Source organism: Acartia tonsa, chromosome 4, assembly GCF_053477335.1.
Source record: "Acartia tonsa isolate MP-2025a chromosome 4, ASM5347733v1, whole genome shotgun sequence".
Taxonomy (NCBI): Eukaryota; Metazoa; Arthropoda; class Copepoda; order Calanoida; family Acartiidae; genus Acartia; species Acartia tonsa.
In genome coordinates this window covers 15,004,760-15,021,198 of record NC_137263.1, presented here as the reverse complement: position 1 = coordinate 15,021,198, position 16,439 = coordinate 15,004,760, and the positions used below count along the sequence as shown (strand labels likewise).

General features: G+C 33.5%; 1 protein-coding gene across 23 annotated transcripts; it reads left to right on the top strand.

Moving 5' to 3' along the window:
- Positions 1–1,094: 1,094 nt before the first annotated feature.
- On the top strand, positions 1,095–9,931 carry LOC145316216 (uncharacterized). 23 transcript variants are annotated; one of them, XR_013878362.1, is made up of 11 exons: positions 1,095–1,287; positions 1,950–2,052; positions 2,373–3,697; positions 4,102–4,218; positions 4,675–4,905; positions 5,410–5,554; positions 6,693–6,824; positions 7,157–7,327; positions 7,604–7,665; positions 8,013–8,106; positions 9,802–9,931. XR_013878362.1 is itself a non-coding variant. In XM_080156574.1 (8 exons), the coding sequence occupies exons 1-7, from the start codon at positions 1,199–1,201 to the stop codon at positions 6,792–6,794; spliced, it is 2,112 nt and encodes a 703-aa protein (XP_080012700.1). In that variant the 5' UTR covers positions 1,095–1,198; the 3' UTR covers positions 6,795–6,824; positions 7,157–7,670. The 23 variants fall into 23 exon arrangements, 1 of the variants encoding a protein (XP_080012700.1); XR_013878359.1 differs by having other exon boundaries at positions 8,005–8,106; XR_013878356.1 differs by having other exon boundaries at positions 7,990–8,106.
- Positions 9,932–16,439: the final 6,508 nt, after the last annotated feature.

Here is a 16,439-nt window from a genome sequence, read left to right as displayed (position 1 = left end):
AATATTTTTACTAAAATTCCATATAAATTTCATATGAATATATATTTTTTCCTATTATAAATATAACCCACTGAATTATAGAATTTTAAGGTCCTAAAATTGTCTAGAATTTGAAAAGTTTTTATGAATTGACAATGTCGCGTATAAGAATCATCTTGTTCACTCTTGCGCCAAAAATTTCAATATCTGTAAGACGACTTTGGGAATAACATTGAGCCTATAATACACCACTAATTTCCCCAAAACCGTTATTTATTAAATATTAGTTTTTACACATTTTCTTATGATTATATAGGATATATTAATTTGTATATTTGTTAGAAACATTGAAACTAAAAGTAATTTTTTATATTTTTAATTATTTTTTCTGATATAATCTTTCTTTTTAAATGATGAGAAAAAATAAAATTTCCTCCCTTGATAATATATTGTATGCAGATGTTTTAATTTGGGTTTCATAAAAATTTGTACAACATGCTTTTATAAACCCTATTTTGTAAAGCACATACAGTAAGTTAATATTGAAATAAATAGAACAGCATTTGTTTTATATTTAAGATATGAAAAATCATGTATTGAGGGAAAATATTTCATATAATTTTTTGTCCAAGGTCTTACTGGGGGTTTTAAAGAGAGGGTAGAAAACGAATTATAATGGACAGGGATTCAGAGACATAACAATGGACATTAAACTTAAGCTTTCCAACAACTTTTGTTTTAAATTTTGTCTCTGGTATTTTGTGTTAATATTTGGGAAAGAATGGCCCTTGAACAAAGAATCTGCCATTGTTCTCTCCCTCCCTGAAAATACAAATTCATATATGTGTCTACCTGCTCTCTCAAGGACTCTCTCTTTCTATACGAGAATATGCATCAAACCCCCCACTAGAATTGTTGAACTCCACACCATATCTCCCACCACCACCCCCCCCTGCTCTCCCCTCCCTCTCCACACAATTTCAAACTAGAAGCGCGTCCTTTTCCACATTACAAAATATGAAACAAATATTTTGGCTTTATTTGATTAAAAATGCACTTTTTGGTGAAAAAATTATGTTTTTTAATATTATAATTCTTTATATTTCATTTCAGATAGGTTAAAATGCATTTTTAATGACAATTTTGGTTGTTTTATTCTGTTGATTTTATTACATTTACATTTTAGTATTTAAATATTTTTTAATAAAAATTTATAAAGATGAGCAACTTTTTACCAGAGAAACTGCTGAAGCAGAGATTAAAACTTCAGCTTCAATCTTTAGATTCCCCAACTGAATTCAACTCAAGGTATTTTATTAATATTGTTTTTTTTAGTTCTAAATTAAGTTAACACATATCCTATTATATAAAGAGGTAAGGTTTGTTTTGTCTCTGTGGCTTAAGATTTCATAAACTACTGAGCTGGTTGAGTTCACATAGTTCCAGTAGTGGTTTTAGGCCATTTATATGTACGTGAATATCACCCACTATGGATCGAATGTTACATTTGTACCAATTAAAACATAGATTTTAATTTTTTGTTAAAAAACATTGTATCTATACCAAAAACGCATTTCTAACAAAGTTAGAGATTTTCATTTGTTGAAAATATTCCTCCCCCCCTCCCCGTATTGAAAGTACAAACATATTTAATATTTATTTGAAATTAGAGCTACAGATACAAACACTTGATTGGGGACTTGAGGTGGTGGGAGTTTGAATTTAACACCCCCCCCCCCCAATTTTATTTTACAATTCGCCCTTAATTTTTTTTGAGTGGGGGTACACTCCTCCCACCAATACCTTCCAGTACTTACCAATAGTTAAATACCTTCCCAGGAGCTATGTGAAGATTATTGCTATCAGTTCACCGGTTAGCGAGATTCTTCGGTACAGACAGACAGATACACACTCGGACACTCATCCTGTTACTTTCTAATTTTCAATTAAACAACTTTGCTTGTTTTCAGGGGATGTGGTGTAGTAGACGCAGGTGTAAGTCCTATGACAGATCTGGCTATCAACCTCAGTGATACCAGTCTAAATAGTCTAACTCCAGTTCAAGATTCAAAGGTACTAGTCTTTTACGGTTACATGCCAAACGTAGGAGTGGAAAAACATCGGAGTGGACAAACGCAGGAATTTTGGGACAAACATCGGAGTGGACAAACACAGGAGCCCCAAAAATTTTTTTTCAATTTGAATTTTTTTTTCAATTTTGAATTTTTTTTTATACAAACCACTAATGCTCTAAGCCTAGTCTAATGTTTATTCCATTGTAAAACATCCATGTATTTTTTATACTTATCACTATTATTTAGTTAAATATATACATCCTTTCATATCTGTTTTGATTTTATTTTGTTAAATATTTTAATACTTTGTCATTTCAGCGTCGGTTATCTATGGGAAGCGACTCATCTACCCCGAGCCCTGAGGACAAACTGTCCAGCATTGGCCTACACCCACACACACCCCTCACAAGCCTTACAAATAAGCCAGCCCGTAGGATAAACCAGCCATCCAGGCTTTCCTTCGACCTTCATGGCAACGATGACAGCGACCCGGAGGCAAACAAGGAAAATATGCCGTTCCCAATGCCAGCTGGGAGTCGGCAATCGCCGGCCAAGGGCTACAAATCTTCACCGGCAAAGGTTAAGTCTGAGCGCACGAGAAAAGTTGCCATTAAAACTGGAAGCCTTAACTTTGCCAAAATGTCTCCATCGCCTAGCAAAAGTTCTATAATCCCCCGTAAGTTATCAGCTCCTGCCGCTGTATCATTTTCCTCCTTGTCAGACGATTTAGTTCTGCGGCAGAGTCCTGCTAAAAAGCCCAAGATGTCCTTGCTGAAGAAGCCAGATTTTCAAATTCTTGATGACGTTGAAGACTCGAACTCACGTGACAGCGGATACAATTCACAGACAATTCTAGATGACCTGGACAAGCAGGCAAAGGATAAGAAGAAACCTGCCTCGCTGGAGGACATACTTGCTGAGTGCTCCCCAGGTAAAGATGAGGATGGCGTGACTCCACTCAAATCCTCTCCGGAAAGAGCCAACAAAGAGCGAGACGAGGCCAAGGCTAAGACTGACGGATTTGACTTCTTTGCCCTGGACACAATAGCTGAAGACAAACACGAGGATTCTCCCTGCATAGACTTGACTTCTTTACTATCAAATAAGTTTCTGATGCCCGAGGCTGATAATGGAAAGAACAAACCCGAGCTAACAGCTGGAGCTGGATTATTTGAGGACACCTCAAATGAATCTCAGGACATGAATTGCTTCAAAGAAACTAGGAAATTATTTAATGGGGGTCAACGTCGTGGAAAGTTCAGGCGAGCTCTCTCAATGTTTGACCGGCCAGCCTGTACAGGATCACCAGTGTCAAGGTTTAACGAGCCGGCGGATCTCAACACTGCCGGATCTAGGTTTAAGCGTCCAGAGCCGCCACGTCCAGAATTTTGTGATGACGTGTCCAACAAGCGCCAGCGCATGGATTCTGGAGCGGCAGGTGGGGTCATTACTACAACTACAACATTGACAAGAACGGCAACATTAGAAATCTCGATAAGCAGCAACACGTCAAGGCTGACAACAGGGGGTGGAGGACCAAGTAGACCAAAGTTTTTCCGTTCTTACTCAGAGAATGAAATTAGTATAATGAAATCTTGTGAGCTTAAAGAAAATGTAGACAATATTTTACCAGACAGTTCAAGGTCAGTTATAGTATTTCTATTCATAATTCTAATTCTAGAGAATGAATCAATTCCTTTACTGGATTTTACAAGCTGAATCAATTTTGTATATCTTATACATATACCAAGGGAGGGGAATTTTCATTTCACTAGTCCCATAGTTTTGTAATAACGTTTTCTTACTCGTAGGCTTAACGAATTTGGTGACTTTAATTGAATTTTGATTGTTAGTTTAAATTCTACAGACGGAGTAAATTTGTGTATCATTATTGGTAATGTACATGAATTTATCAGCCATTGTCTTATCCCTTTGGATCCATATTTATTATTTACCAACAATGACTAAATTGAAGCATATATTTATTTTTTATCCTACATATCACAAATCTTAAACAAGTGAAATATTACCTAATATTTTTGTTCAGATTGTATGCGCTGCCTGCCATAGAGGACAAGAGACATCCTTGTTTGCGGAGCATCTCTTGTGATACTCTGGCGCATCTGATTAAAGGAGATTATAATCATGTAGTCAATTCATTTAGGTTAGTTATAAACAGTTTTTTTTTGTATGGTAATTGGAGTGTGTACAGGAGTTTTGGGTGTTTAAACATGTTTCCAGTATGGCTTCGAAATATTAATAATCGATCAATATCCGGTAGTTTAGAAGAACCAGTTCTCTGTCATACTAAAAAGTTATATATAGCATCGTATTACAGACCCTTTTCCACGGATATAAAAATAAAAATCGTTAAATCAATACATCTCGGGGCAAACAAAACTGGTTTTATTCTTATGATTTTTCATTTTTGTATCCGCGGAAAGCTGTCTTCTATAATACGATACGATATACGGTTTATGCCCATACTTGAACTGAAACTCTCAAGTACAATGTTTCTTCCGTTATAATAAATCATAAACTTTATAAGTTTCAAACATTTTTTAAGTACTTCAAAAATTAAACCAAAAATTATCAAATCAATGTTTTTTTTTCTTTTTAGGATAATAGATTGTCGCTACGCGTACGAATATGCTGACGGTCACATCAGACACGCAGAAAACTGGCAACACGGAGAGGATGAAGAGTTCTTGAAAGAGTTCCTGCCACAGAATCCTCTGACGGCCCCGCCAACCTACAACCCTAGCTGCCAGAAGAAACGGGATATTCTCATTTTCCATTGTGAATTCTCAAGTCAACGTGGACCTGACTTCTATAGGAAACTTAGAGAGAGGTATTTTTTACATACTACATTATTTACTTTTTTATTGCTTAATCCCTATTTTCATTGACCAACGAAGTTGAAAAATAGCAGAAAAAGAACTGTCGATTTCATTATGTCTGCAATGAATCAAAAATTAAGTTCCTAGCTCACGTTAACTATACTTTAATCCTATCTTTGCCCCTCTGTGCATTGTATAAAAAAAACGAATTACTTTTTGTTTTGGTGGCGGTTTCATGTCAAATAGCGCTGCTTTTATGAAAAAAATCAGGGAGGGAAGGAGGGGACACTGGGATTTTTTATTACACTAGTCCCCAAAGATTTTTGATAATCTTTTATTATTCGTTGGCTTAACAACCTTGGGGACTTTAATTTTGATTGGATGGTTTATTTAGTTGAGTGTCTAAATGTTTCAACCACTAATTGTAATCTACAGAAGGGGTAATTTTGTGCGTGATCATTGGGGACGTACATCAATTTGTCTTATCCTTTATTACTAAACTTATTTAAATTTAGGGATCGTCAACTAAATCAGCACGTGTACCCGGCCCTGCACCATCCGGAGATATATCTTCTCCACCTGGGATACAAACAATTCTTCACTCAGTATCCGGATCTGTGTGTCGGATCTTACACAACTATGGATGATCCTAGACACCAGGTATACATTTTATTTTTTTTCATATGTTTTTGGGTGTTCACTCCACGCCACTAAATTTTGGTATTGCCACAATTGCACCCTTATGCCCCTACCTCCTTGGACGTCCTTTGGTGACAGGTCCATTCCTTTATCATAAAGCATTGGTTACGAGAGGACCAAGTATACATCAAGTTTCTAAATATAGTGTACGTACAGTGTTTACCTCACGTACCATTTCTGGAAATTAATAATAAGTATACAGGCTAGGTATAATATACAGATCACGTTTAAGGGAAACAGAAGTGCGGTTAATTTTGAAGTCTTAGTAATAGGACTCTCATCTAATTAAAATAATGTTTTGCCTGACTTCATAACAAATCTTAAACTCACCTAATTTAAAGGAAAACTTTAGTACCTTTAATGTATTTTACCTAACACTCTGTTAGGTAGGCAGGGTTTCGGATCCGCATTGATTGTATCCGGATCCGGATCCTCAAAATTTAGTCAGTGCGGATCCGGATCCGGTTCCGGATCCTTGACAATAAAAATAAAATCACCAAATTTTTCAAAAAAATTTTTTTCTTTAATTCGAAGTCAAAAATACTTTTAATTTTCAAGTCTGAACCTAAACCTTAAAGATTGGCTCTCATCAAGAGAATGTCTGAGATTTTATATAAATTTAGGTAGATTTTTCCATTTTTTCCGCATTTTTTTGAGTCCAAGGATCCGGATCCGCATTTTTTTGCGGATCCGGATCCTTGGACTCAAAAATATGCGGATCCTTGCGGATCCGAAACCCTGTAGGTAGGTCTACCGGCTACGCCCCTATCTTCAAGAGTCTCTGTTTTCAAATGGAAGTAAAAGCAGAAAATTCGCGAAAAACAATCCCAATACTAAAATATAAGATCTAATAGCTTAAAACCATCCTGGAAAGTAGATATGATAAGCTTCCATTAATAAAGAACTCAATCTGTTCTGTAGTTAATGAAATCTTAAGCTACAGACAAATAAACTTCTTTGTATAATAGGATGATATTTTGATAAGTGTATTACCCTATATATCTATTGGTATTATAGGAGAGATACAGAACTATTGCATTACTGTCTTTAATAGATAGATTACTACTATTATATACGCATTAACCTATAAATATTGTAGGAGAGATATAGAGAGATGAGAGCAAAGAGTAAGTCCTGGTCCGGAGCTGGAGGTGGCACTATCATGAGAACTGGCAAGTTGAACAGAAATCTCTTAATGTGAATCAACAACTCTAGATTAATTGTAGTTTAGGTAATATTAACATTAGTTCGTACAGGGAGGATAAATGTTTTTGTTAATCTTCATATTTTTTCCAGCAGAGAGGGGACATTGAACTGTAAATTATACTAGTACCCAAAGTTTTACAATCTTATGCGTTAAAATTGGCTATTTTATTGATTGGTTTCTAATTATTAGTGTTTAAATAATATTAATCTAAAAAGGGGTAATTTTGTTTCTCATCTTTGAATTAATTTCCACACTATTGTTGCTTTAAGCCTTTACATGAAAGGCCAGTTATCCCCTCTTTAAAATTCCAAAAGAATAATTGAATTGGCATTGAAACTAATCTTTTTCTATTTCAGGTTACTTCTGTATTTTAAGGAGAAACAAATATTGCATGAACAAAAATGAACAAAACATATCTTACAACCAAACTCAAGTCATGTAGACAAATTGTGACTTTTACATTAATATGAACTTAAATTGTAGTTAAAAGTGAATAAAATCCGTTCGTACAAAAAAAATATACTGAGGTGGGTTCTTAAATAGTAGAATACGAGAATTTTTAAAGTTTACCATAATATTTTATGTTTTTTTTCCAGAATAACTTCGAAACTGATTAATATCTGCTGGATTAGAACCAGATTTGAGCCATGCCGAAATCATGTATCGAGGACTGTTGTTTATAATACGATAAATAACTATTACAGAATTAATTTTGTGGTTCGGATTCCCTTTACCTAGCGAGTCAATTCTCAGATCCTATCTTTAAGAATCCAGCTCAGAACTAATATTTATATTATTATTAGCGTATGTAATAATTTATTTGTGTTTTCATTATATTATGTCATTGTTTTATCATTCGACAGTGGTAAAGGGAACTATGCACGAATAAGAGCAAATGATTTTAAGCACCTTCCATGAGTGATTTCCAGTATTTTTTGTGTGAATATAATAGGCAAGTTTCTTTTCAACATAGTTATATAAAAATTTACTTTTCTTTTTAAATCTAAAATTGGGTTTATTAAATTAAGTTCATTACATCTTGGGGCAAAGCCTCTAGAGGCTAGGGGCGAAGCCGCTAGTAGTTTTATAAACTAAAAAAAAAATAAGTTTCACCATGGTTTTAACTCGTTATACATTTCATATTTCTGCTGGAAGGTGCTGAACATCACTTGCTCTCATTCGTACATAGTCCCCTTTATATAAGATTTGTAGTTAGGACCTAGTACAGATTATTATTTCACCTTTTTTTGTTGTTGATAAAAATACCTTTACAAATACTTGAGATTTAATTGAAAAATTTAAATAGGTTGGTGCTTAAATAGTTAACGTATTTTTATTTTTTTTCAGGAAAAAAAAATAACCCAAACTTTATATTTAATTTATTAAGATAAGCTAATATCATTTATAGATTCATATTTAATCTTCGAAGTTGAAGAATGAATAGGCTTATCTGTAAGAAAAAGTTTATCTTGTTCAATTTTATTATTTATTTATTTTTAAAAAATTTAACACACGTGTCCCTTATAGCACAAATCTACAAAAAAAAATCTATGTCCTAAATATTTGCATGTTTTTATTAGTGATTTTTTACCCTGACGTTTTTTTTGTATAGGTTAAATTTAGTTTTTGGATCTAGTGCAGTTCATGGTGAATTGTTCCTGGTAACGATTATCCCCAAAAAACCTTGGAAAGGGGGGAGGCGAAAGTGACACTTTTTGAAACCAAAACTAAAAGTAAACAAAGGAACTCAACTAAAAAAAGAGTTACAGGTCTGAGATTTTGCATGGCAGTTGCTTTATAGGGGTAAAATATGGAACTGCGAAGAAACGGCGGCGCAACCGCCAAAAACCGCCGTTTCCCGCCGAATTTTTTTTTGCCTTTTCTCGGCGGTTTTCAGCGGTTGCGACGCCGTTTCTTTACAGTTCCATATTGTACCCCTAAAAAGCAACTGCCATGCAAAATGTCAGACCTGTAACTCTTTTTTTTAGTCGAGTTCCTTTAACTTTTAGTTTTGGTTTCAAAAAGTGTCACTTTCGCCCCCTCCCTTTAAAGGCTGCTAACGGCCAAGCGGTGGAGCGTATAATTTATGCTTGCAGAATATTTTAACCGACAAATAATGCACAATTATCTAACAGTGCAACTGCACATAAATGCGCGAAAAAGACTTCAGCCGTTTGGCAGCTTGCATCCTTAAAGTTCATAGATTTTTTGAGATAATCGTTACCAGAATTTTTTTACCGTAAACTGCACTTGATTCTGTTTTTTTTTGTAGCGTAGCTACTCTTTAGCTAGGATGTGTCAGACTCTCTTGATTCGTCAAACTATCGTAGAAACTTAAATTCTATTTTAATAAGTTTTCAATTCACTTACTTTTTTCGTATATATTGAGCTATTCTAACACGTTCCAATCCACATGTATCGCAAGAAAAAACTCTTCAATTGGTTGTTGCGCTTATAATGATTATAACAGTTCTTGTTGCGTAAACTTTTATTCCAATTTAGACCGTGGTTGGCATGTTTTACCAGATGTCCTAAACGTATAGGAGAACAATCTGGAATTTATATATGTCAAAGTGTCCCAATTATCTCTCTAAATTTTTTTCCTGTTTTTTTTTCATGATATCAATGAAAGGCTCAATTTAGAGTTCCAAGTTAGGGTTCAAAAAATGATTTTTAAAAAGGTTAAAGATTACATATTAGAAAAAATAGCAGTAGTTATAAAGGATAATTATCATTTTCATTTAAAATCAATGTAAAGGTTTTTAGAAAATAAAATTTATCATAACATTTGAAATTTTTGTAGAAATAACATTAGCCTTGCCCCTTAATTGATGACGTTATTTTTAATTTTTTTCTCTCGTGATTTGGCTATTTATTACCTTCGTAAAGATTAAGTCGTTACTGAACTTATGTTTTTAAATCAATTGATGAGATCTACTGTGAATATTAAATGAAACATGTTGATCTATTCTTAATTATTAACAATTTTATTTAACTAAAGCCTAATTAATCGAATGTAAACTGCATAAATTGTAAATAGTGATTGTTAACATGTGATGACATTTTTCGTTGCTTTAATGACTTCTGTATTTTGGACCTTTTTAAATTAATAATACAATATTTTTCTCTGCTATCTTTGTTTCTATCATTTGATTTAAATGTTATAGCTTTATTACTAGCGGCTGCGATTCTAGCATCTACGGGCTATTATAAAAAGGGGATTGGTAGGGTAGATCTATGGCCTTAAAACATCTAAGACTTAAAAATTCCCGGGACTTGTCTGAAGATCTGTTAGGTAGTTAATGAAATCTTATACTTTAGACAGATAAAACCTTACTACTTTATACATCACTAGCGGCTACTCCCCTAGAAATTGCTGAAGATTTTTAGATATTTTAGTGACGTAAACATTATTTTCTGTTGTAACTAAAGGGAATTAGAGTGATAATTCTTTGTCAGAATCCTTGTCCCTGGAATTGATGAATTGTCTTATCCCATTGGGCCATTGTCTATATCCCTTGAAAACATTAATAGGTTGAAGCACTAATTGATATAGGATATACATTATACATGGATATATTGACAGGAAAACTTTAGCTTGCTAATATGGACTTCATTTATTGGTCAGTTCGTTCATCAAGAAGGAGTGGGTTATTTTTGCGAGCTGTAGGCATCACTTTTTAGAGTACATAAAAATGTGGTGCATCATCCAAGTAATAATATATTGATTTCTCGTATTTATTCGAATCCGGTGGATAGGAACCGGTTCTCATCCATACGAAAAAACTATGTCTAGCATCGTGTTATATCCAGCTTTTTACTAATATAAAAATGTACAATCATAAGATTAAAACTAGTTTTTTTAGCCCGTGCCTTCAGCACCTAGGAGCTTAAAAAACTGGTTTTAATCTTATTGTACATTCTATATCCGCGGAAAGCCGTTTATAATACGATGAATAAAATAACTATTCTAGATCTCTAATTTTGTTGAGAATTTTGAATTAACTGGAAGCTTCTGCAGAGAATAAGAACAAATCAAGAATTATATCATCCATCAGATGCAAAGCTCTGAAATTAATTTATTAAGATCCTTTACAATCACGATCTGTAGTGTAACAAACATTGTCCGTATGTCTCTCTATCATGGATTACTAGGCTGATATTTAAGAAAGCTCAAAAAAATTTAATATAATTCCTTTATACAAAAGAATTCACTATACAATTTATTTTATTCAGACGTCCTATGAAAGTTATGGAGTAGCTTTTATACTAAAAAATTGTGTATCCTTTCAAGAGATGGTGCAGTAAATTAATTCTACTTGTCAGATGCACACTAGTTCAGATATTAATATAGATACTTTCCTAATATATACACTAAATTGTAACTTTGAGAGGCCAGTAAAAAGTTTAGACTACCTGCGCAAAAAAATGAAAGAATCTGGTTCAAAACTCAAACCCTTTCTTTATAAGAAAAAATATATATGCGCCCAGGAATAGTTATAAAAAATAATATTTGGGGGGCAGGTAAAAAGGTCGTCAGTTTTATCATATACTGCCCCCAAAAGCGGCTGAAAATACGTTCAGGTTTCGTAATTTCCCCCCGAATTAATTTCGTTGTTGGTATAAGCTGATATGCGATAACTTTTAAAGTTAAGGTAAAACCTTGATTTTAAAATTTTCATTGAAAATATTTTTAAAATTATAAAATACCTTTCTACTAGCTGTTTAGTGTTAAATTTTGCTGCCATGTTCCCTCCCTCCCTTTTTTTATTGAAGTATTTTCCTTCAGGGATCTAAAGGGATTAGACAATGGCCGATAAATTGATGTACAATCCCAATGATGATTTACAAAATTTTCCCTTCTATAATTTACAATTAGTGGTTGAAACGTTTGGACACCCAACTTTACCCGAGCAATGAAAATTCAAATACGTCCCCAAAGTTCTCGAAAAGAAATAAGAATAAGAAAATTAGTGCAATAAACAGCCCAATGTCCACTCCCTCCCTGATTTTCCTTTGAATCGTATAAAAGTAAAAGTCTCGTGTTACAGTTTATTTTTGTCGATTAAACCCAATCCCACACAAACTCATAACGAGGTAAAGAAAAAGAAAAATTGACCGAAAAACTCGCAGATTTTTGTAATCAATAGGTTCGAATCTCGGCCTAACACCACAATATAACTAAAAACGTTAAAAATTCTTCCATTGCATTGCTGTTATGGCAGGTGCGTGACTTTAATAGTTAAAGTAGGGGTTTGCATTGGCCCAAACAAGCGCAACTCATAAACATGTACACTGACAGTTTGAATGTTGGGTAGAGATTATTTATTTGTCAATTCGTTCATCTAGTAGGCGGTTATGGGATTGGGTAAAGGGAGTGGATGGGTGGTATCGTTATTTTAGCCAGCTATGAGTTTCACTTTATTAGTATACGGGATAATCTGGTGTAAGATCCAAGTAATAATAAATCCATTCTACGAGATTCTTACGGACATTTATGCATAAAGACATCCTATTGCTTTAGTATGTAAAACTAAAAATTTTCAACCCTACTAACTAATGATTTAACCCTGAATATAAAAAAACTTACTGATTTCTTAGTTAAATACTCTGAACACTAAACTGAACAGTGCATTTAATCACGGGAAAGGGAATAAATAACTGAGGTTAGACTTCTTTCAAAAATCAACCTATGCTGAGGAAATCCTTGTCATGTCGCCAATAAATTTAAAACTATAGATGTAAATCCCAGACAACTTCCTGGCCCAAGTGGTGTGGATGTTTTCGTCTGTTAGCAAATTGCTTTCTGCACTTTTGTAGCAACTTGGCTTCTGACACCATTGGCTGACATTCAAAAACCCAATTGAAAGTCGGCACGGGGTCTCCAACCCGTGGGTAGAGTTACATACAGCTCTTGCCCTATTTATTCTTTTACTTTTATTTTAAAAACTATTTAACCCCCAATTTTGCAGATTTTTGGGGGGCATTTAAACTGCAGTGATTAAAATACATTGATCTTCAAAAAGAAATTCTTCAATAAAACATCATATTTTTGTTGCTCTAGTAATTTCTATCTATTTGTATAGCATAGCAATTATTATAGGATATACGTAGGATATAGGATTGGGGGAAGAAAATCTCTTCAAAAGAGATGGGGAAAACCCCCTTTTCTCCCATTTCTTTTTTCTTCCCCAATTCCCTTTTTTTTCTTTCCCCCTTCCCTTTTTCGGGAAAGAAAAATATGACGTAACTGGAGTCTTGTTCCTCAAAATTAATACAAATTCGGGACAGTTTTCTGTGTGTCAATTATTGTAACACACAGAGGAGGAAATTATTGTAAAAATAATGATAATTAGTCAGATAAAAGATGCTGATTAGTAAGTGTCCTGTTCAGGTTACATAGCCATTTAATCGATATAATATTACTTGGATGTTGTACCAGATTTTCATGCACTTTGATAAAGTATTGCACTGAGCTGGCAAAAATAACGATACCCACCTATACACTCCCTTTACCCCATTCTCTCCCCCCCCTACTTGATTAACGAAATGGCCAATATATTAGGTCCATATTAGCAAGCTAAATTGACGACAAATTTTCCCCTGTCAATATATCCACGTATATCCTATATCCATTAAAGAGAATATTGATTATCTTTTGTTCAAAACCATCTCATTGTTATTGTCACCACTAAATATAGTCCATCTTTTACTTTCTTATTAACAGCAGAAGCCTCGCCTCTAGTATCTAGGGACCTATATTCAAAGAGATACGGAAGTGCTTAAAAGTAGCTTAAAACAAAACCCAGGCTTTTTATTATAAAAATAGAATAGTGTATTTTTTTAAAAATGGGTTGAAAAATAAAGTAGCCTTAAACCATCTCGATACCTATAAGAAGCTTAACTGTAAGTGAGATCCTTCGCTACAAACAAAAAAGCTTACTACTATATATAATATAGAGTGATCAACACAGTTTAATTAAACATGATATTTTTATTTGATAAGTCCAATACACAGTGTTTCATGTTAAAAAACAATCTTCAGTTGGTTATATATAAAAAGACATGATGCTTTAATGAGCATAAGTTTTATACTGTTTATTAAAAAACAAAAGATGATTTTTTTCCTCAAGTGGAGGTAAGGAATGAGGGGGGGGTGATTTTGCATAATAAAAAAGGGGAAAGGTGGTGAGGTATTTAAATTTTACCATTTAATTATGACTAATGTTTCTTATTAAACACATAAAAAGGCAATATGTACTTTGTAGTAATGAATATTATGCATGATATATATAAAAAAAAATTGCTATAATATGGCCATACAAGGTTAAGTTTGGTCCAGTAAGTACTTTTTCCGATGTATGCAGTGGTTGAGGACTTCATTTCTCATGTTGAGTGATGTTGTGGTTGATTTTGAAGCATGGGCAATGGAAACGCATTCTGTCAGGCATAATTGGCATTTCTTGAAGTTTTGGTTGTAAGTCGTTGCAAGGGCTTTTATTGACCATTTTAGGCTGTGTGGCTTGTTCTGTTCTTTAAGCTTTGAAATGCAGTCAGAAAGCTTAGTACCATTGTTGTTGTGTCTAAATGAGTGCAAGTGTTTGTAGTATCTGTTTTTAAAAGGTCCAGATGACAGCCCTATATATTGGTATTTAGTTTGGTTTGTTTCATCTGTGACAAGGGCTTTGTACACCAAACTTTCTGTAAGGCATTTTCCATCCAGGGGGCAATCTTGTGGATTTCTACATTTGCAACCCTTTTCTGTAGGTAGGTTTGATTCACCCAGTAGTTTTTTGTTATGGCTTTGGATTATACTTCCCATGTTAGCCATTGTTGAATATGAAACTTTCAATGTGTTTCTGTTGTAGTATTTATGGAGTGGTGAGTTTTTAGGGAAGTGTTTGTCAACTAGCTTTAAGAACTCCTTAGCAATGTTAGTTTTTACTGCAGAGTTGTATGGAGGATTGAACCAAATTAGTTTCCTTTTTCTGTTCTTTGGCAAAGTGTTTCGATTTTGTTGTTGTAGTTTGTATGTTAAAGTATGCTTGTAACATATATAATAGGATAGTTAAGTTACCTCTAGCCTTTTAGAATCTATTATGGGACTTTGAACCAAAAGCAAGGTCGGTTCAACGTTACCCCAAAACTTTAAATTTTGAATTTTTCTATTTGGCTTGACCCTCAAATTTAAAATTTCCAATACAATTAAAAGAAGCTTTTCATAGTGCCTATACAATGTGACTTGCCTACCTTTGGTCAATTAAAAATACATACTGGCCTGTCATGGATAATTTAGTCTGTGTAATGGCATATCATTAGTCGTTTGTATTGTAATACGTCAATTCTTTTATGGGCACTATAAAGAGCTTTCAATTAAAATGGTGGCTTGTATATTGATATTATTTTATATTTAGATGTATATTAAGTTTATGTATCCTAAAATGAAAATATTTAGTATTAGAAGTTTTGCATTAGGTGATCATTTGATACAAATAAGTGAATAATTGAAGCGTATAAATGTTTAATAAACATTAAGTAATATGTTTAATTAATTAGATTAATTCAATAAACCTTATATGTATGTATTGAATATGTTTAATGTACAAGACATGATTCATTTTTATGCTCTTTGCCTTACTTAAACTCAAAGAATTGCAAAATTGATATATTTTTACTTGGATGTTGCACCAGATTTTCCTGGTCTTGGATAAAGTAACGCTCAAAGCTGGCTAAACTTATGATACCCCCATCCATCTCCTCCCCTCCTGCAAGATAAACGAAGTGACCAACGGAAGAGGTCCATATAAGCAAGCTAAATTGACGACAAATTTTCAGCTGTAATTGCTTTACATGATTTTTCAGATTTAGTTCTAATCCAGCAGATATTAATCGGTTTTATTAAGTCATATACTGGAAATTTATTCAACCGTTATAGACTCTCCCTGAGTGGATTTCTAATTTCTAAGATGAAGATACTGGGATATAGGGATGGGGCAATGGACCCAAAATTCATATTTCTGCTTTTCTTAGACTTTGGGTACTAGAACATGTGCAACTTTTCTTTTGAGCCTAAGGCATAGAATGCCGCTAAAAAAAATATTCTCCAAGCAGACGAATCTTACTGAACATTACCAACACAAATACTAGTAGACCATTTGAAATAACCTTGATAAAGTTTATTTTGGTTTGTAACCAAAAGTTTTTTTTCTTCTCAGTATGGATGGCATGTAACAGAAATTTTAGTGTGATACTTCTGTAATTAACTATTCTAATCAACCCCTTGTGCAATATGAATACTAACCCCGAATTTGTTATTATTTTAAAAGAAACTGCCAGTTCTAAAGTCAAACCTTTTATGATCAATTACAGACTATTCACAGAAAAATGAGACATGATAACCCAATGTTAAATATCTTTCTTTTAACATATACTTATTTCTGATTATCCAAATCTAATAAGATTGTTCTACCTAAATTGTAGAATAAATCTGGTTTTAAAGATATTGAGCTGAACTCTAAGATTGAATCAAATGCCCATTATTCCATTCCTATTTCCCTGTAAAGAGAGGAAGGGTTAGAGTATTAAATTGATAAAGCTAAATAACTTGGTTTATTAAAAACATCAAAACATACTTCAGCA

Coding starts and splice junctions, on each gene's coding strand:
- LOC145316216 (XM_080156574.1), top strand. CDS start 1,199: ATGAGCAACTTTTTACCAGAGAAACTGCTGAAGCAGAGATTAAAACTT. Junction 4,219..4,674: donor CATGTAGTCAATTCATTTAG/GTTAGTTATAAA, acceptor TTTTCTTTTTAG/GATAATAGATTGTCGCTACG. Junction 4,906..5,409: donor TATAGGAAACTTAGAGAGAG/GTATTTTTTACA, acceptor ATTTAAATTTAG/GGATCGTCAACTAAATCAGC.